At 39.3% G+C, this 20,692-nt stretch overlaps 2 protein-coding genes across 6 annotated transcripts in view; both read left to right on the top strand.

Annotated features, from left to right (window-relative positions):
• The window catches only part of WDR35 (WD repeat domain 35), a 49,054-nt gene extending 34,541 nt beyond the window's left edge, over positions 1 to 14,513 (top strand). The window contains exons 17-28 of one of the 2 annotated variants that reach the window (XM_027750408.2): positions 1,373 to 1,583; positions 2,156 to 2,236; positions 2,368 to 2,504; positions 4,100 to 4,303; positions 6,214 to 6,360; positions 7,473 to 7,605; positions 8,579 to 8,689; positions 9,778 to 9,942; positions 10,897 to 11,037; positions 11,816 to 11,972; positions 12,623 to 12,863; positions 13,813 to 14,513. In XM_027750408.2, the coding sequence (XP_027606209.2) occupies positions 1,373 to 1,583; positions 2,156 to 2,236; positions 2,368 to 2,504; positions 4,100 to 4,303; positions 6,214 to 6,360; positions 7,473 to 7,605; positions 8,579 to 8,689; positions 9,778 to 9,942; positions 10,897 to 11,037; positions 11,816 to 11,972; positions 12,623 to 12,863; positions 13,813 to 13,960 (1,876 nt within the window). In that variant the 3' untranslated portion in view covers positions 13,961 to 14,513. The remainder of the gene's footprint in view (positions 1 to 1,372; positions 1,584 to 2,155; positions 2,237 to 2,367; positions 2,505 to 4,099; positions 4,304 to 6,213; positions 6,361 to 7,472; positions 7,606 to 8,578; positions 8,690 to 9,777; positions 9,943 to 10,896; positions 11,038 to 11,815; positions 11,973 to 12,622; positions 12,864 to 13,812) is intronic. The other variant, XM_027750409.2, reaches the window with a different exon arrangement.
• Positions 14,514 to 15,757: 1,244 nt separating this feature from the next.
• On the top strand, positions 15,758 to 19,701 carry TTC32 (tetratricopeptide repeat domain 32). Of its 4 annotated transcripts, none has more exons than XR_005562551.1 (4): positions 15,758 to 15,878; positions 15,954 to 16,114; positions 16,787 to 16,939; positions 17,311 to 17,398. XR_005562551.1 is itself a non-coding variant. In XM_039378720.1 (3 exons), exons 1-3 carry the CDS (start codon positions 15,766 to 15,768, stop codon positions 17,436 to 17,438), a joined length of 366 nt encoding a protein of 121 aa, XP_039234654.1. In that variant the 5' UTR covers positions 15,758 to 15,765; the 3' UTR covers positions 17,439 to 19,701. The 4 variants fall into 4 exon arrangements, 2 of the variants coding, with proteins under 2 accessions (XP_039234654.1, XP_027606211.1); XR_005562552.1 differs by having other exon boundaries at positions 17,307 to 17,398; XM_039378720.1 differs by lacking the exon at positions 16,787 to 16,939 and having other exon boundaries at positions 15,954 to 16,074; positions 17,307 to 19,701.
• The last annotated feature ends 991 nt before the right edge of the window (positions 19,702 to 20,692 follow it).

The raw sequence follows: 20,692 nt of genomic DNA, 5'->3' as shown, positions 1-20,692 counted from the left end.
TTAATATAAACTATTAATTTTATTTGTTATTAATGGTTGCTTAACTGTTTCTTTATTACTAATTATAGACAGTCATCAGAGACTGCTCTGAGACACTTAGTAAAGTTCTCCTATGCTTCATATCCTGTATACATGAAAATATCTTTGTTTTATTAGATGAACCAAGCATAACCTTCCTGTGATCATGAAATTAGTTGAAAAATTATGTTATAACCTGAAACTTTGTATCTCCAAGACTTCTTTAGATTTCCCTGTCCTTCTAATGTCTGGAAAGTTTGTTCATCCCATATTAATTTTGTTACATGCTGTAACTGGTGGCAATACTTCTAGCAAGCCTGCTTTCTACTGAACAGCTACTGGCTTTCAACTGGCTTTCTACATTATAGCTATTTTTGGGCAAGAGAGCACACAAGAGTCTTGGCAGAAAAGGCAAAAATATACTGACTAAAGAGAACTTGCAAGACAGTTTTAATCACTTCAAAATGACTTTATAATTTCAAAAAAGATTCCTAATGCTTGTGTAGATCTCTTGCCTCTTCAGATATAGCCCAAAAATAGATTGCTTCAGTCAAAAGGTAATGTGATCGAGTCAGAGCCACATTCATTTTGTTCTGAACCCAAGCTGTTTCTTTCCTAAATGACTTTGTGCTAGGGAAGAAGGCTCAGATCCATAAGCTTTTTAAAGTAAATTTTCTAAATTGCTTTTGAAATTTTAATAGGGATTTAGAAATGTTTCTAAAATGGCCTTGTAGTAAATACAGACCTCTATGATTTCCTGAAGACTATGTAACTGGAAATTTTCAAATGTAACATTTTAGAAATTGTATTTTTCCCATATTTTAAATGACCTGAAAGATTAATTGGATTATACTTTTTATTGCCTTGAAAAAACCTAAAGAATACCCTTTGTAGAAATGTAAGAAATCCTATTTTAGGAATTAACAGTTTACATCACCAAACTGACTTTTTAATTTAATAATCTGCTTCATTGCCTCCTAGTAAATAAGGAAAACAAGTTCTGTTCAGTTGTTAATTTTAGTCTTTGTCAAGAAAAGTTTGGCGAGGGGCAGAACCTGTAATTTACTCAATATCTGATGTACTAAGGATCTTCAAAATGCTGGATGAAAAAATGGGCGTATTTCAGAGCCTTTGCAGGGCCAGATCCTCTATGAACAGATGTTTCCATGTCTCTGGTCTCTGCTGTGCAGATAAATGAAAATCACATGCATCTGTGCTGGTTTTGGCACACGACGGCATCTCATGGAATCTATAGCATTATACTGTGCCAGTTTTGAGAGCTATTTCAGATTTGCAGCCTTGAATAATGTTTTTTTTAGCTGTCTTATTTTTTTATTCCTTTGTTTGTCTGTAGTCGTCTCGCTATCATAGACCTTTCAGGTGTTCTGACTTTCTTTGACTTGGACGCGCGGGCAACGGACAGCACAGGACAGCAGGTGATAGGGGAGCAGCTGAAACTGGAACGCAAAGATGTCTGGGACATGAAGTGGGCCAAAGATAACCCAGACTTGTTTGCAATGATGGAGAAAACAAGAATGTATGTTTTCAGAAACTTGGATCCAGAGGTAAATATTAACATACATAAACTGTTCATTTTACAAGTTTGCTCATAAGTTAATGGCTCTTTCTTGAATAATAGTATTCTTGTGCTTACCATTCAGTTAGACAAGTGTTTATATGAACTTTCTTCTGGAAATCTCAAAATCTTCCCAACTCTCATGTAGGAATGTTGTTTTGGAACAAATAAGTAAAACGAACTATCAGTCCTGGAAACATAAAAATGTTGTCATATTTTTATAAAACATATAAGATATTTTCAGGAGCATAATGTTTTTGTATGCTTTGGAAAACAAATGCAATTTCAGTAGAGATACTTGTAAAACACGGTTCAGTTGACTCTAAATAATAGGTGTTTATCTCTCATAATTTAGGTACAGAAAACATGAGAATTTTTTCTAATGTCTGTGTTTATAGAATTGTCAATAATGTTAATGACTTTAGTATTTGTTTCTTGTTGGAAGTGCAATTAAATCCTAGTTTGGAAATGAATGTATTTATATGTATACTTAATAGATTTGATTAGGATTTAATCAGAAAGAATATAAGTTTATTCCTTTGTAACTTATTTAATTTTAAGGAACCTATACAAACATCTGGATATATTTGCAACTTTGAAGATTTAGAAATTAAATCTGTTCTCCTGGATGAAATATTAAAGGTAAGTATAATTAATTTTATTTTGTAAGAAAAGTTGGTGTCTGTCTTATTGATTTGAACAGTAAATATCTATGTTGGGTGAAAACAAAGGTCACATGGAATAAAAATATGTTTCTTTATCCATTATGTTAGAATCCTGAACATCCTAACAAAGATTACATCATCAATTTTGAGATCCGGTCATTACGAGACAGTCGAGCGTTGATTGAAAAAGTTGGCATTGAGGAATCTTCCCAATTCATAGAAGACAATCCACATCCCAGACTTTGGTAAAATCTTTTATAAGCCAACTTTGTGTAAATTTGTACTCTTTTGTACTCTTTTACTGTTCAGACAGATCTAGTATGAAATTACAAAACCTCAAATTAAAACTAGCTAAGCAGTATGCACTAAGAATTTATCAATGTTGGAGTACCTGGAATGGCAGGCATGTGGTGTGTGTCATGGCAGTGGGTGTAGGGTACAGGCTCTGTGCTGTATGAGCCCCAAAACGCAGTGCTCCCTGCTTTTAGGGGTGAATTTAAAGGAAATAAAAAAGCTGGCAGAAAGCTAACTGACAGTTGGTTAAATTAAAAATTAAATTTATATATTTGATATTGAACCTTGATGACACAGCGCTTAAAAAAAAAGGGAACACATCAGAATGATAGAAGGTAAGAGTAGTTTGACTAACCTCGTAGTATTTTGGACAGGCCGTAACAGGACAGAAATGAGAAGGGCTCAGTGTCTTGAGCTAGCTGAAGATTTTTGGAGCTTTGAAGTCATCCATGCTTTTTGCTATTAGTTTGAAAATCTGTGTCTCAATAAAAGTTTTATATTGTAAAATCACAAAATACACATCGAATTCTGTTCATCTTGCTCCAGAATTGCCATGAACTTCATTTTTATTATGCAAGAAAACACATGTCACATATTTATAAAGAAGAGATGGATTAGAAGTACTGGATATAAAGCAAATACATTCCAGATCAGAACAGGACAATGCCCTTAATTCTAGAATGCAGCAAACAGGACGATGTGTTTAGTAGATGGATTAAATTTGGCATACTGTTCTTCTCTAGGTTTCTTTGATGTCAGTGATGAGCACTTGATTTGAAGTGATACCGGCCTTCTCAAATGGATTCAAAAATACAGAGTTGGTACTGCCTTAAGCATGGCTTAGGTCACTGAATACAGCAGCAATATTATTGGTTTTGTCAGTGCACTGCTGTGCTGACTTTCTTTCAGTGTCAGTCAGCCAGGCTAATTTAACTTGCCTGATTTTTGCAGAGAATTCTAGAGCTCACTCAAGCACCTGATTGAGGTAGGTTGACCTGCAGGTAGAAGTTCACTATTTGCAGAACTAACCAACGAGGTGGAACCAGTACAAGGTTTCCCAAAGTTCCCTGCTCTCCCAGACTGCCATCCTAACAGGACAAGGAACATCCAGATGGATCAGAAGGATAATTTATTTGTCGTGGCCAATGCAGTTGAAGGCTTTTAGACTGAGGCTGCCATCAAGGTTTAAAGCAATGACAAATGGATAGATAGAAATATCTAAATGGAACTGCATTGAGACCAGCAACCCATTTCGTGCAGGACAAGTGTAACACTCAAATCCTGCCCATTCCTCCCAAGCCAGTGTCTATCTGAACAGCTTAAAAAAAGAATATTAGCAATTGCTTGAACATCTTTCCCTGAGAAAGGTACTGGACAGGTCACAGAAGGTACTGGGAACAATCATACAACTGTACTAAGATTAGCTAGTAAACAATACAATTGCAATAAGTTGAATGTCTTCTTTAAATAATTACTAGTTAAATGGATCCTCATTTAATTTACTCTCTAGCTGCTTTTCCATCTGTCATGTTTGTTTTTAACACAGGCGTCTCCTGGCTGAAGCTGCTCTTCAGAAGCTGGATCTGCAGATGGCTGAACAAGCTTTCGTGCGTTGCAAAGATTATCAAGGTATTAAATTTGTGAAGTGTCTGGGCAACCTGCAGAGTGAGTCCATGAAGCAAGCAGAAGTGGCAGCCTATTTTAGCAGATTTGAAGAAGCTGAAAGAATGTATCTGGATATGGACAGAAGGTAATTGTATGGAATCATCTCAGCAGCAAATAAAGAAAGTCTGAAAAAAAAAAGCATGCCTAAATCAGGAATGGCTGTTTTAGCTCTGAAGAGTCTTTACCAGTTTCTGCAAAGACATAAAAGGATCAAATGGAGAGAATTTTTTTGTATCCATAGATAACCAGTTCTATATGTAAATCAGCGCATTCCAAACTGGTTGCAAAACCTCGGCTGTTCTAGGTAGTGCTGTGTTTCATAGATTTTTTTTCACAAGTATTTTGTCAGTATTTCAACTGGGATTTCAAAACTACAAACAGTCTTAACTAATGTTTAATTTATGTGCTGTTGGTCTTAGCTAGTAGCCAAGTACACATTCTTCCCAATTACATATACAAACAACAGAGTTTTTAATGAACTGTAATCTCTGGAGAGACAGAAAGGACTCTGGATGAAACTGTGGACCAATCAATGGAATTTTTCCTCAGGAATGAAAACAAACAATGCAAAATTACAGTATTGCTGGGAATATAAATTAACACTAAGCAATTAGCTAGAGCACTGTCTCTGCTGGAAAAGGGTAATAATAAATCAGCAGCAGCAGTTGTACAGTGTAGCCTGTAGATGGTGGTCAAACATGGAGAAACGTGAATCACTTGTGCACACATGAAATTTTTAAGCTTTGATTAATGGAGCCATGAAAAACAGTAGGGAATGATGGAGAAAAAGATTAGTTATTCTTTCATGCTGTAAGAATGAGAAACCTTCCTCTTTCCCAGTAAGGGGGACAGGACAGGGGGGCAGAGGGAGAAGGCAGGAGCTGGAGGGAGATGCCCATTAGAGCCTGGTAATGGAAAACTTTCTTGCCCGTAGTTAATTATTCGATGGCAGTATGCTGCTTTGGGGAGGTGGACTGCCTCCTGAGCACTTCAGTCACACTGCAACACTGATTTTTAAATGTGGCTTATTCCTTTTCACATGGCTGAAGAGAAATGTGGACATTATAGGATTGCAGAAGTCAAAAACTTACTTTTTACTGGTTTCTTCAACAGTAGAGCATCTTATCCTCCAGCTATGAGAATATGGGAATTCTGTATTGACGTTACATGTCTCCTCACCACTAGAAAAATCCTGAGAAATATCAACCATAAATCAGGATGAAATAAATCTATTTTTCAAATACAATTTTAACGTTTTTAGATGGATGCTCTTATATTGCTGACTGCACTGACTTGCTACTGCCTTCCTTCATTTGTAAGCTGAGGGCATTTTTACAAGACATGTATAAGTCTCTCCCATTTATTTTCTATGCACCTGCAGAATTACTTTTATATGAAGTAATACAGAATTATTCTATTTGATGGAAAAACATGCCAGACAGACACACAGTGAGTCATATGTATGCATGAATAATAAAAATAATAAAAAGGAAAAACTACATCTGAATCCTTTCTCCTTTAGCCAAAGTCACCCTGAATCTGAAAGAGAAGTCTCTGAAATCCACATTATTTCATCTCAGCTTTAGCCTCCATTATTCATATTCCTCACTCCTTGGCCTTTCTCCTCATCTTCCTCCTGCCTCCAGCCTTTTGCAGCTGCTGCCATCTCTTGTGGTGGTCAGCATGAAAGATACAGAACAGAGTAAAAGGGGACCTGGAGTAACATCAGCCCAATTGTCTCACCAGCTGCTCATTTAACACCTCACACAGGAGTATGGCTAATAAGGAGGTGCATACGTCTGAAATAACCTGTGAGCTCTCTGAGTATTTGCTTTCACAGAATAGTGTTTAAAATCAAAATAAGATATCTGGGATCACTGTGATACCTGCAATGCAGGTTAAGAACATGAAAATACTTTTGGATGCTTTTCTCAAGATTTTTGTTACCTATTTTACTGTCTTTGACTTTTCCTTGCTATTTTCTGTTTATACCAGAGATCTTGCCATTGGTCTGCGGATCAAACTGGGAGATTGGTTTCGGGTATTGCAGCTGCTGAGAACTGGCTCAGGGGACTCGGATGACGCCCTCCTGGAACAGGCACACAATGCTATTGGAGACTACTTTGCAGACCGTCAGAAGTGGTATGTTCTGTAGAAGAACTAGTAAGCAGGAAATTACAAAGAAAATTATTAAACTGATGACAAGACTTAATTTATGAGGAGGGACAGACATCAGGATGCAGTACATGGGATAATTTTGGAATTAGGAGATTTAGCTCAGACCTTGATGGTTCCATGATAAGATAAACAGAGAGCTGTTATCAGCTGTCTAAAGAATGGAGGTGATAAAAATCTCCGTTTTGCCAGAAGTCTATCTGTTTCAAAGGAGGGGAGGGGAAGAGAAATACCTCTACAGTTGTATTAGGCTGGATATAGGAAGTATTAAAGAAAAAAAGTAGTTAAAGGTAGGACAGAATTATTAAACATCAGTAAATTTTCTAGAATGCTTCAACCCACAAATATTTGAAAAGGTCCAGATTTCTTTATGGCCTGGATCTGTCTCCAGCTGTTGCCCAAACTGGGCACCCAAGGAAGATTTTAAGGATAGCGCACACCTGTAATTGTATTTCTGCAGAACACATTTTGCAGTCAGGTACTTAGTGAGCCAGAGGTAATGTCTTCTTAGTTAATAACTTGTCAAGAATTTTTTTCATGCACTTTTCTTGTTGCCTTCTAACTCTATGTCTCAGAGTTCCACAGCTCCACTGTGTATTGCGATTACCCAAATTGTATTATCACAAAGAACTTGGGTCCCAAAGCAGTTGAAAACTTGTGATTAGATTTTGAAAGTTGACTTTTAGATGTTTTAGGTAACTTTGGAGAATGGTTTTGGAGGTCTCAGTGCTTGTGTTTTAAAATACAGAGGCACAACAGTAAAGCCCTTTTCTGAAGGTTTAGTTGTAGGTTATCCATTATCTGCTATGATCTATAGTTTCAAGATTCCTTGACTTCCTAACCTTATGCTAGTCAGAGAATCAGTCTTGCTACTACTTGAATATAATGACCTCTGAAAATTAAAACTTGTAGTTCTTTTTAGAAAAACAGCGAAATTCTAGCTACAAAAGTTTTTCCAAGGAAAGCTGCATGTTAAAAATAATGTGATTTTAGATTTAAAAATGCAAAAGGCTTACAGAATTAAAAACTTCACTCGTGTTTATATATTAGAAGCCACCACATCTTTTTTATCCTACTAGGTTGAATGCTGTACAGTATTATGTGCAAGGACAAAACCAGGAACGTTTAGCTGAATGTTACTACATGCTAGAGGACTACCAAGGACTGGAGAATCTGGCTAACTCACTTCCAGAGAATCATAAATTGCTCCCTGTAAGCAAAAAAGCATCTTTATTTTTCACTGTCTTATTTATACCCAACTATTTATTTAAAATTTCACATCTTGGGAGGGTTAAGGAAGAGAGAAGGAATGCAGCATAGGACCTACTCAAGCATAATGGTGTTACTGTGGTATTGATCACCAGTATTACTGTTGTTTTCATACTCCATTATTCTTCCTTTCCCTTCTTGTCTCAGTTCTCCAGAAAGGCCCAATTGTTCATCATGTTTTATTGCCACATGGCTTAGTCATAATTTACTGCTTCTCTCCCCAAATTGTGGCATTTCTCTCTGAAATAGCTGTGCTTCACTGAGAAGTCACTCGTGGAGGGAAACAGTTACTTTAGATTTCATTTTGTCATCTTGTTTACACTATTGTTTTTTTTTTCCCTAAATCCTTCCTAGTTGCTATCTCTAACTTCTTGCATGGTAACTCTGGTGGGAATATTAATGTACAAAGAAAATGGAAGATACTCTCAAAGGAGAAAAAGTAGGTGGGATAGGGTGAAGAGGATATATAGATGTACAGGGTATAGCAGGATATGACCTACTATGTAATAGCTAATTTAAAACTATGCTATGGTTGATTAATTGAAAATGCTTGAAAAATGCAAAACGTGCTCCTTTTAATGCCATTTTCAGTAAAGCAAGACCTAGCACTTTCTTTTTTAACCTCACTGTAGTAGCAAAGTTTCATAAAATACTCTAAACAGTAAGAATACAATCCTTTTGGTATGATTTTATTTGAAAGAAAAATTTTTAAATAGCTTTTTTAAATTTAGATGGAGTGTGTGAAAGTAGCACATTCACCGTTCTAAATATTTGCAACAGTGCATGATGCCTTCATAGGATCCGTGAAGGGAACAACCCCTTCCCCAGCCTCTCGGAATTAAATTAAGCAATATAAGTACACAAATGTACTAAAAATGTGGAAGTGAATTTAACATGGTGCTGATGATTTTTGCAGGATATAGCTCATATGTTTGTACGAGTGGGGATGTGTGAACAAGCTGTGTCAGCCTTTCTGAAATGTAATCAACCAAAGGATGCAGTGGATACCTGTGTGCACCTCAACCAGGTAAAACAGCAGGAGATCATCTGCTTTACCAGTTTAACTGTGAGATTTCTATCCTAGTGCTCAGTTAAATATAAGTCCTTGTTAAGTGTCTGGAAGATTTATACTTCAAGGTTAAACCAGTTCTCCGAGATTAAGATTAGACCATTGGAGGGACAGTGCAAAGGCACGTGCAGGGTGTGTGGTCAGCATGCTCAGCATACAGACATTTGTAGCCTCTCTGGAGCTGGGCCATGCTGCCTTCTGATGGAATAGGAGGAAGACCAGAGGAGGGATAGATGTCTGTTCAGGATGTTTTCCACATCCCCCTCCTTCTTTGTATAGATGCAAATAGATTTGTGACTGAGTGAGGATGTAGCTGGAAAAAGCTGATCTGAAAATTGATCTGTGTGTTTACATCTAGAGCTGTTTCCTGGTATGACTTACTTATGCAAAGGTTTGTGTCAACACAAATAAGAGAAAAACTGAGGATGGCTATGAGGAACTTGATGTATGGGAATTGCAGGACTGGCTAGAGCTGGCTTTATATCAACAATTTCTTAGTTTATGGATCTGAAGAGCTATTGGGGTGTGAGATACAGCTAAGACTCTCAGTCCTGCCAAACTTTTAATCTCGGGAAAACACAGTAGCCAAACTGTTGAAGATCAGGAAAGTTCGCAGACAAAATGAGGTGTACAGAAGGATAAGTAAAGTGTTACTGTGTGCTTTAAGCTTCTCTGCTGAAGTCCTCTTTTAGGCCTGCTTTTGAGAGTCTGGCTTTAGTAATATCAGAAGTGTTGAAATCCATGTGTCCAGCTATGAGCTGCATTGAAGTGATTTTGCAAAGCTTTTACCAAAGTAGAAGCAACTGTTTTGTATGTGGTTTTGGACAGAAGTCCAGCATTTGTTGCACAGGCCTGCTGCATCACATGATTGGCAATGATGTTAGCATTTGTATTCCCTTGCTTTTTATGTTAATTTTATAGTAGTCTGGTTCTAAATGGCAGTGAAATATTGCATACAAATGTATCAGTCTATTCATGGATAACCGGCTTGTTCTGCGAACGTATTTGAAAAAATTAGGTTAATAATTGTCTCCTTTCATTTCTAGTGGAATAAAGCTGTGGAGCTGGCTAAAAATCACAATATGAAAGAGATTGGATCTTTGTTAGCCAGATATGCAAGTCATTTGCTGGAAAAGAATAAAATCCTTGATGCTATCGAACTCTATCGTAAAGCCAATTATTTCTTTGAAGCTGCTAAGCTCATGTTCAAGGTATCACAGGTTTTATTTTTGTGTCGAGTGGCTGGCTTTTTGCACTAGGTCTTATTACTTCCATGCTACTTTTATTCTCTTGGGGTTATTTTAGTTTTAACAATGTCTGTGCTAGGAGCAGATGCCATTATACGGGATACTGCAAAGATGAATTCAACTCTCAGAGTTCAGGTATCTCTATAATAGTTACCCTTGATGTCCTCTGTGGCTAATGGAGAGGATACTTTTGGGATGTCATCATTCCGAGACTTTCACTTCAGTGTGAGATGAACTGCACCTCAGAAAAGGTCCTGTTGCTCTGCATTGCCTAGTAAAGAAGTATGGTAGACTGGCCTGGGCTGCCACGTCCACACTATTTTATGTGTTATGTGAGTTAGGTTTATCTCCTTTTTTAAAACAACAGCAGTGTCAATAACTTTAAGATGTTAAATTTTGGTATTTCTTCAATTAGTACCTTCAATTAGAAATGGCTGTGGTGGGCTTTAAGATAGAGATGTTGCTTAGATTTGGGTTGGTTGCAGAGATTTCTGTACATAACTTAAAGTCTGTAAGAATGATATGTAATTTTTACAGCAAATATATATAGCAGTGTATATATATAATATATGTTACTTTCAAAAGCCATTCTTCTTTCCTGGGAAAACCACCAGACCATATTGAAAGCTATGTATGTGTTTAAAAATTGCTATTTTTCAGTTTATTTTTATACTAAGTCAATAGACTTATACATGGTTACACTGATATATCCTTCATGAGAATCTGGCTTTATATACATGTTACCTAAATAAATATAGAATAATGTGCATACTTCACTTTGACATTTTCATTTATAGTTATATTTGCAGTCTAAATTATTACATAGAAAGGCAGAATCATTTTTTGGCATGATTTCCTAGGTTTGAACAAGCATGCGATTGTATAAGAGAATTAAATCCCTTTGTTTTGTTTTTTAAGATTGCAGATGAAGAGTCGAAGAAAAGGACAAAACCTTTGCGAGTTAAAAAGCTTTATGTTTTGTCAGCCTTACTTATGGAACAGTGCCATGAACAAATGCAAAATGCACAAAGGGGAAAAGTTAAGGAGAAAAGTTCAGAGGTAGTGTCTTTTTTTTTTTTTCCTTTCTGAATTCTGGTGTGTACTACCTAGAATAAAGCAAGCTATCTTCATGAGAGGCTATAATGTTTTTCTAATAATCCTTTTTCCTGCTAAGAACAAAGCTTTCCTTAAAGCAAGTCTTCCATGAAAACCTATTAAATATTATTTTAAAACATTTAAATCATATATATTAATAGATATTTTTCTTCCCAAGTTTAATGTATTTTTCCTAATATTTTCACTGTAACAATGAAAATCATACTAAGAAACTCCAGACTTTTTTTTTTCCTGCAAGACTGTCATTTTCATGTCATTTAGGAGTAAGGATTGATCCCAAAGAGTGATCTCTGATTAGATTATCTTACCTTTAATTTAGCAGGAAGATGGCTCCAGATATGAGGGAAACAAATGGAAGCATTTTTTTTTCTGCGCACACATTCATCTTCATATGCCCAAATGAAATAGTTTAGACAAAGTTTTAAGAGCTCTGGTGTTGAAATGCAGTATTAATCCAAAGTATGAACCAGTCTGCAGATGTGCACAAAATATATTTGTACACACGTATACAATATTTATCTTTGAAAATCTGCACCATATGTTGTGCCTGTGCTCTTTATAAAATGTCTGACAATGTTCACTTCAGGTCCATTTGTATTTCCCCTAGTTAACACAGACAGTGTTGTAATCACCAAGTATAGAAAAGTTCTTTTCATGTATCCCCATTTCCTGCTGTATCTGTTTCATATAAAAATTACTTGTGATACTGCTTTGTTTTCAGAGTGCTTCAGCTTTGGCTGGTTTGCTGGAAGAAGATGTTCTTTCTTCAACTAATCGCTTTGCAGACAATGCTTGGCGAGGAGCTGAGGCTTACCATTTTTTCATACTTGCACAAAAACAGCTCTATAAAGGGTCTGTAGATGCAGCGCTTAAAACAGGTAGGACTTTATTTTTAACCCTGTAAAGAAGTTACAGAAACTGTTCTAACTGCACAGCACATAATTTCATTTATAGTTGGCACTTTTTTCTGTTCTTAATAGGTCCATGGAATTTAAACCAAAACAATATAATGAATTGATTATGGCTGCAGTCAATATGGTTGGAAAGGACTTTCCTGAAGAGAATGCAAATCTTAACTTTCCAAATATTACCTGATTAAATTGGTCAATTTCTATAGCTATTCTGTTGACTGTTTCATTTCTTTCCTTAAATTCTAAGGCACACCTGAATTCACATCGGACCTCCCGGTAGAGCTTCATAAAAAATCTGTGGCAGTTAAGAGAAGCAAGTAGTGCTTTACACTTTATCCAAGTAGTGAAGATCTATTTCAAAACCTTGTAACATCTTTAAAACAAACAAACCAACCAAAATGAAGTGTTTCAAGAAATTTCCCAGTCAAATCCCCTAATTTTATTTATTTTTAAAAAGCAATGCTTCATAGTCATGTCAGTGAAAAGACTTTGGTTCACTTTGTCCAATTTGTAGGATTAATACTGTGTCCTAGTACCAAATATTTCATACCAGATGCTTGCAGTTCTCAGAAGACGTGTAATAATTTCCCTGGATTTCTTTTTTTCTTCTTTTTTAGCTCTTCATTTGAGAGATTATGAAGACATTATCCCTGCAGTTGAAATCTATTCCCTTTTGGCACTCTGTGCATGTGCGAACAGAGCATTTGATACTTGCTCAAAAGCATTTGTTAAACTAGAATCCTTGGAAACTCTTAGGCCAGAGCAGAGGCAACAGTATGAAGATCTTGCTCTAGAGATATTCACGCGATACAGTCCAAAGTATAACAAAAAGTCTGATCTGGATGATGTTCTTGAGAGGTGGGCTTATTTTTATATGATACTGTAATAATACTATCATTTTTTTCCTGCTGTTGGTCTGTATTTTGGGTTTTAGCAGATTTTGTGTGTGACCAAGTTAATTAAATGCTTTGCTGCTTAAACCAAATATTGGGCAAGAATCATGCAGGTGTCAGCCACTTTGCAGAAAGGGTAATACAGCACTGTGTTGTTTGGGAAAATAGACACTGACTGCGTTCAGGAACTGGGCATAAAGATGTAACTTCACCTTAATTTGAAATGCAGGTGGACAGAGCACAGGAGTTTTAGGACTTCTGATACTGTGTCACATGACATTACTACTTTAATGTTACTGTTTGCATCACCGTTGTGGTGTGAAGCAAATATCCACAAGTGAATGTTTAACCATTATTAACTAATAAGTCCCAGTGTTTTGTGAATTACCTAAATCTACATGGTGTGAGGATATGTCAAGTGAAAAAAATAGAGTAAGAAGGGCACATTTAAGGGGTAAGTCCTTGGAATGGCTATACCCACAACAGTGCCTTTGACATATGTTTCCTGCTAACAGCATGGAATTTGTGAGTATGAAAATTGACTGTGAGTCAATTTTCTTTTAGCAAATAGGATTTTAACATGTCTTGTTTGATCCTACTGTGCAGCTGTACAGAATCTCACTAACAGCTGTCAAGTTCACTCGTCAGAGGAAGGAGCATAATGGTAGTGCAGGTGTCTAATCTGACCTTACCTTTATATGGCCTTCCCTTCACTCCATCTTTTGGATCTGCTGGTCCTGATTTGTTGACTGTATGGTTCTAGGGGTGAGCACTCTCTGGTATGAAGATTTACGTATTTGGCTATGTGAACAGTGAAGTGTTACATGATTTAATAACTTCTAATTAACAGTTGGCACACCATGTTTTTATTCTTTCAGCTTTATTTACTCTCTTTTTTTTTTTTTTTTAAATAGTGGAGATGAGAAACTTCCTGTATGTGTTGCAACAGGAGACCCTATCCTGGAGTATCGATTCTGGATGTGCAGTGTATGTAAGCATTGTATGAAAGCCAGTGAAGCAGGCAATTATAAGTCCTGTCCTCTGTGCCACAGCACAGTATAGCTGAGGATAAAGGCCCATGTATCCTCATTTATGATGTACTATATTTTAAAATACAACTCAAGTACTGTATTGTAGCAGATAGTGCTGCTATTAGGGAAACATTAAAAAAAAAACAAAACAGAAAACCCACAAGAGAAACCTTTACTGGTTCCATTTATGTGAATAAACAACCATGTTAATAGACTCCATTTTTGTTACACTTTTAAAAAAAGATTTAAGGTAAAAGCATTCTTTTTAATTGTAGATTGAGCCTAGTTTTAAAACCATGTGAGCTGAATGTAGGTTCATATTAGTATGTTTTACTCTGAGTAGGCTCCATTTTTTTTGTCTCTGTAATTCCATAGGAGATTACTGGGTTTTCTCATAATTCACAGTTTTGTGAAGGAAATAATTCCTGAGTTGAAATAATGCCACAATAGTTCTGATAATATTATAGTATACCTTTTTGTACTACTGTTTCACTAGAGTAATGATACCAGTATAGACACGTTTGTGCTGGTTTCTTTTGCCAAGTGTATTTAAACCCACCACAGCAATAAAGGGCTTGAAAACACTCAGCAGTCAGTGTTGTCTGTCTGTATCCAGGTTCCTGAGCTTGGCTGATGTGATTTTCAACAAGGAAACCTCCATGAACCTTCAAACTGGAATCTAGCAATTTTTTTCAAGTGGCTTGAGAGAGCAGCCGACATCTGTTGAACAGATATCAGGACCTGAATGGTCACCCTTGTTACACACAAAGGTCTAAGGAACGATGTCTTACTTAGAACTGCACTCTTCTATCTTACTGCGGGATTTGAGCCTCTGCTCTGGAAGTGCTGCAGGTCCCCACTGCACAGGGTGAGCTTTCCCCAGGACCTGCCACCATTTGGCTGTTTGGAAAAGAGCCATGAGCTGCGACATTCATGCTGTGCGTTGGCACATTTCTGAGAGGAGAGTGTGACACTTCTTCTGCACTGTCTTTCAGGGCAAGTCATGTCTCTCACCTAAACTTAGGCCAGGAAAGGATAAACCCCATTTGCATAGAACCTTAGAGTTGTAGAACAGTTTGTGTTGGAAGGAACCTTAAAGATCATGTCGTTCCAAACCCTTTGCCATGGGCAGGGACATCCTCCACTAGAGCAGGCTGCTCAAAGTCCCATCCAACCTAGCCTTTGAACACTTCCAGGGGTTGGGCAGCCACAGCTTCTCTGAGAAACCTGTTCAGTGCTTCACCACCCTCACAGTAAAGAATTTCTTCCTTATGTCTAATCTAGACCTACCCTCCTTTAGATTAAAGCCATTCCCCTTTGTCCTGTCACTCTATATCCCTGTAAAAGTCCCTCTCTGGTTCTCTTGTAGCCCCTTTAGGTACTGGAAGGTGCTATAAGGTCTCCCTGGAGCCTTCTGTTCTCCAGGCTGAACAGCCCCAGCTCTCTCAGCCTGTCTCCATAGGAGGGGTAATCCAGCTCTCCAGGCGTCTTCATGGCCTCCTCTGGACCCACTCCAGCAGATCCGTGTCCTTCCTGTGCTGCGGGCCCCAGAGCCGGACACAGCCCTGCAGGTGGGGTCTCACAAGAGTGGAGCAGAGGGGCAGAATCACCTCCCCGGGCTGGTCACAGCTCTTCGATGCAGCCCAAGATACATTTTGTATCCAAAACACTGAAATACTGTATTCTGTGTGTATGTGTGTGTGCTCTGGTATTTGAGCTTCCAGTTCCATCCTGTTCATCCCTCCCCGGGCTGAGCCCGGTCCTGCAGCGGTGCCCGCGGGGGCAGCGCCCTCCGCCCGCCCTCCGCGGCTCCCCTTCCGTTCACGTCACGGGGCGATGGCGCAGGAGGCGGCCGAGCTGCTGGCGGCGGCGCGGGCCGAGCTGGCGGCGCGGCGGCTCTCGGTGGCCGAGGAGCTCTACAGCCGCTTCATCGCCCGCAGCCCCGCAGGGTAGGGCCGGGGCCGGGGCGTGGGGCGTGGGCGGCGGGCGGGTCCCCCGTAACTCCGCTCGCTCTGTGCCCGCAGCGCCCGCCGCGACCTCGCCACGGCGCTCAACGACCGCGGGCAGGTGCGGTACCTGCGCGTGGAGTTCGCCGCCGCCCTGCAGGATTACACGGCCGCCATCGAGTGCCAGCCCGGCTTCGAGGTGCCCTACTACAACCGGGGGCTGGTGCGCTACCGGCTGGGTACGACCCGGGGCAGGGCAGGGCAGGGCAGGGCGGCCCCGGCGCGACCGCCGTGTCCCGGGCGGGGGCACCTGCCTGGCACAGGGGCGGAGGGCGGGTGACACAGCAGAGCCAGGCGGGACACGCTTTGTCGGGCAGTGACAGGACGTTCGGCTACGAGCCCGCCCCGTGTGTGCAGAGAGACCTCGTCGCAGTCTACAACTTCCTCGTTAGAGGAAGAGGAGGGACAGAACTGCTCTGTTCTCTGTGGTGACCAGTGACAGGACCCGAGGGAATGGCCTGAAGTTGTGTCAGGGGAGGTTTAGATATTAGGAGAAGGTTCTTCACCCAGAGGGTGATTCAGTATCGGAACAGGCTCCCCAAGGCAATGGTTACAAAACCAAGCCTGACAGAGTTCAAGGAGCATTTGGAGAACACTCTCAGGCACATGGTGTGATTCTTGGGGATGGTCCTGTGCAGGGCCAGGGGTTGGACTCTCTGATCCTTGTGGGTCCCTTCCAACTCAGCACATTCTGTGATTCTAGGTGTGCTGCTGTGTCATTGGAAATTAAGCTATTCAGTGAAAAATAGGGGGAAAGGTGCAGTTTCAGTTCTGGAAAAGTCTGCACTGGGGTGAAAGAAGCCAGTTCCAAGCAGTGCCATTAAACCTGAGATAAAGCATCTTCTGAGCAGGTGTAGCTCCAGAGAGCAGAGTCTTCTCAACTTCCAGTTGGCTGCCAGACACTTCTGGGGAATTTCTTGCCCAAGTTTTGACTGTGCTGTAAGAAGATGACACCCCTGTGCCTTTTGTTGGAGCTTGACTGTTGCAAAGTCCAGACACAGAAGGTGAGGGACTTAAGTGAGCACTAGGAGAATGGAGCCAGACCACAGGCGTCATCTGGGAAGCTGTATGCCAGTATGCCAGGTGTAAAACAGCCTGACTGTTGGCATGGGCCTTTTGGCTCCTCTCCTGAATTAATAATGTGACTGAATTGAGCATCAAGTCTGGTTTAGGTTCAAAAATACACACTGGTTCTTGCTCTGAAACCCTTTGACTCCCACTTGGGCCTCTGGAGAATCCAAATGTAATGGGTCCAATAAGTCCAGCTGCTGTTTTTTATTAGTGAAAGTACTGGGAGGTGTTCTTCAGTTGTGGTTTGAAAGATAATTATTTTCTTTCTTTCTTTCTTCCTTTTTTTTTTTTTTTTTTGAGACAGGAGACTTTGATGAGGCCATGCAAGATTTCAGGAAAGTATTAGAGTTAAACCCCCAGTTTGAAGATGCTGCATTGAGTCTAAAACAGGCTATTCTTGATAAAGAAGAAAAACAGAAGCGGGGATATTGAAAATAGAGCTAGTGGTGTGAAAATGTTCTGCTAAACATGTGATTTTTGTCATTGATGGATGAAACACGAGATCGTTTACATCTGTTATGACCTACTGAAGAAACCTCATTCTTGGGTAAACAAGTTAAAAATGGATATGATTGCAGAATAAACTGTGTTTGGTTAGTGTTGAGGATAAGTATAATGTTGGATCTCTGTGAGGCACAAGTACAGATTATGTACAGAAATACCTTGTAAAGATTTTGGAAGCTCAGTAGCAGCAAATGAAGCCTGTAGTTCTCTTACTAAAACTTCTTTATTTATTCACAGATTATTTTAAACAGTCTTTCACGGGGAGGAAAAAATCAAACTGCGCAAAACATTTAAATACTTATGATTGGAGCTTGTGAGCAATGCAATAATGATAGTGTTTGTCCACATAGAAATGTTACATTTTATTTAATTTTAAAGTGCAATTGTTCTTTGTAAGGTGTTGTCCTTTAGATTCTCTATGGTATCTGAATTTCTTTTTCATTTCAGAGTGTTTCTGTCTTAAGAAACACTTAACAGAAGTAATGAGATCTTTTTAGGTAACACCATCTGTACTTTGCTCAAGGAATGTGGTATGAGAAATTCAGTCCTTTGTTCGTTCATTCACTCCTGGGGTTAGTTTTACGTTACCTAAACAGGTAGGAACAGAGCACACCTCTTTTTTGTAATCCTATTGTAAAAGTTTTGGCCAGATTAATAATTGAAAGAATAAAAATGAACATGTACTTTTTATCTTATGATTGTCTGCAAAAAGCTTTTCTTAGAAAATATTCACAGGAGGAATTGTGGCTTTCTCATTCTTACCGAAGAGATCAATTACCTGAAAAATGCAGTGTTAAATCAGTCTGATGAAACTGGCTGTCAGTACCCAGGCCACCTCATTTCTCATGTGGTAGGAGGGATCATTACTGAAATCATCAGCAAGAAACACTCTTGCATGTTCATAGCAATACAAGTTCTAATAAAAGAAATACTCTCTTGATTGCCCACGTAAGCATTAGGATTTTTTTTTTAAATAAAATTATACCAGTGCCAGTTCTGCTGCTTGTGGCGAGTTCCTCTGTGGATGACCCCGAGCCTGCACAAGCACAGGGCTCACTGAAGATCGTGGGACCCTCTGGGTGAGTCAGTCTGGAGCCTGTGGACATCCTTCACAACAGCCTCACCAAGATCACTTCCAGCCTTGATATGACACTGCAACAGCTACAATGAGCAAATTTGAAACACAGGGATGAGAAAATGCTACATTTACGTTTCATGCTCCCGACAATTGACTGCAGCAATTTGAAGTTACGTAAATACAACGCATGATAGCAGGATGTGACTATTTACAGTTTGGAAAGTAAGCAGTGGCCATTTTTTTCTCCCTACAAAGTCTTAATTTTGGACTTTTCTGCATATATTAAGCACATGCATTGCTACCACTTATTTTGGAACTCTGTCTCCAAAAAACCACAAATTATTTACTGACTTGGCACACTTCATGCCACCTCAGTATTAAAAAGTGAGAAGTCATACCAACTCTTGGTTGATGGTAAGTGGATGAGCTAGAACTAAACATATTCTTGACTGACCATGCCAAGAAAATTAAAAAGAACAGTTGAATATGACCTATGAAGTTTTACTGTGAGAGGAGAGATCACAGATGTGGTTCTACACAAAACTCTTTAAATGACAGGATACAGATAAAAATCAAAACAGTGAATAAGTATTTTAGAAAACAAAGATGCTAGAGATAATATTCCAGCCTGTGGTGTTTTGTGAATATTTCTTAATTACTTCTTGTGCAATCATTGGCACAGAAATATTGCACTGGGCTGGGAGTAATTCTATTGCTGGGAGCAGTTCTATCTTACAGTATTTCCTTGTCTCTCCTATGAAAGGACAAAACTGTCATCGTGCATTTCAGCATAATTTGGAATTCTTTCAAAGTAGTTTTGGCCAGTAGGGTTTTCACATTTTCCCCTTTCATATGCACACGAGTCACTTAGTTCTCTGGCTTTACATCACAATACTAATTTGGGTTTTCAGTCTGAAATTATTAAATAGTATGTGGTGTTCTTTCACTCAGGCCTGTTGAAAGGGTATTAACCATCATTACTCATATCAAAAAAAACTAAAACTTGAAGAGGAGGATGTATATAGTAACTCCCCTTGTCCTGCAAAGTTTCCTGTCTGTAATAGTTTAAGATTTACAAATCTAATGGAGAGTAATAAAATTCTTTTTATGTAATGTATTGTGAAATTTGTGCAACCTCTCAGCCTGTAAAAGGAGTAGGGTTGTGTGCTTTGGATGTTTCACAATGTGGAGATGCTGTAGGTTTATACCTCCACAGGGCTTTAGGTGTTGCCTCCACCTGAGAATTCCACACCCCTGTGGAGCGCCAGGGTCGGTCCCATCCCCTCCACTGCCCTTGTGAAGCCTTTGCTGGTCAAAGTTGTGTGGCTGCACCAGTATCTCAAACAGATGGTTACTGCGAGTGTACACTGACTCTCTTTACTCCAGCCAGAAATGTTTCAGACATGAAACATTAAAAATTCTCTACTTTCCCAAGGTTTCCTACCTATAAACCTACTCCCCAAAGCCCTTGACCCTTTCCTTCACACAGCCGTCACTGGCAGCCCCTCCGTTTGTTTTGTTCCCTATAGCTCGGGCTAATTTGGCAATGAGTAACTGTTCCCACCTGGTGATTTACCTCTAAACTTACAAAAAATACATTATTTCCTTAATACATTACAGAATGACAAAGAATAACATCACTGCCTTACAGGACAAGGCAAAGAGTAACATCTTCACTCTGTGCTTTTCCCTAGGACTTTATTTGTCTTACTGAAACACTACTTGTCACGCAGCTTGCAGTGTTCCAAGGCCTTTCCCTTGCTTTTGCAGAAAGGTAGGAAAAAGCTGACAGAATCGCAGGTTAGCAGGGCACAGAGCAGCATGAGAAGTGTTTCATATAGGTTCAGTGTGAGATGTGGCCTAGGGAACAAGGAGAGCCTTTCCAAAGGGAAAGCTGTAGCATGATGAGGGCAAAAGGCTGGGTCACGAAGCGGCCAGAATATATTCCTCTTCCACATGCCTTCCGAGTGACCAACCAAGGCAAGTCAGCATTAAAAGCCTGTAACTCTTTGACTGTTACAACTGAGGACTATAGTGCACTGCCCTGTTCAGTAGATGACCTGGTAAAAAGTGACTGGAGTGAAAGGTGCACTAGTCAAATTTT

The sequence above is a fragment of the Pipra filicauda genome, unplaced genomic scaffold, assembly GCF_003945595.2.
Source record: "Pipra filicauda isolate LSUMZ 115617 unplaced genomic scaffold, ASM394559v2 scaffold144_size1929842_pilon, whole genome shotgun sequence".
Taxonomy (NCBI): Eukaryota; Metazoa; Chordata; class Aves; order Passeriformes; family Pipridae; genus Pipra; species Pipra filicauda.
This window is presented reverse-complemented; position numbering and strand designations above follow the sequence as displayed.

Coding starts and splice junctions, on each gene's coding strand:
- TTC32 (XM_027750410.2), top strand. CDS start 15,766: ATGGCGCAGGAGGCGGCCGAGCTGCTGGCGGCGGCGCGGGCCGAGCTG. Junction 15,879..15,953: donor ATCGCCCGCAGCCCCGCAGG/GTAGGGCCGGGG, acceptor CTGTGCCCGCAG/CGCCCGCCGCGACCTCGCCA. Junction 16,115..17,310: donor GCTGGTGCGCTACCGGCTGG/GTACGACCCGGG, acceptor TTTTTGAGACAG/GAGACTTTGATGAGGCCATG.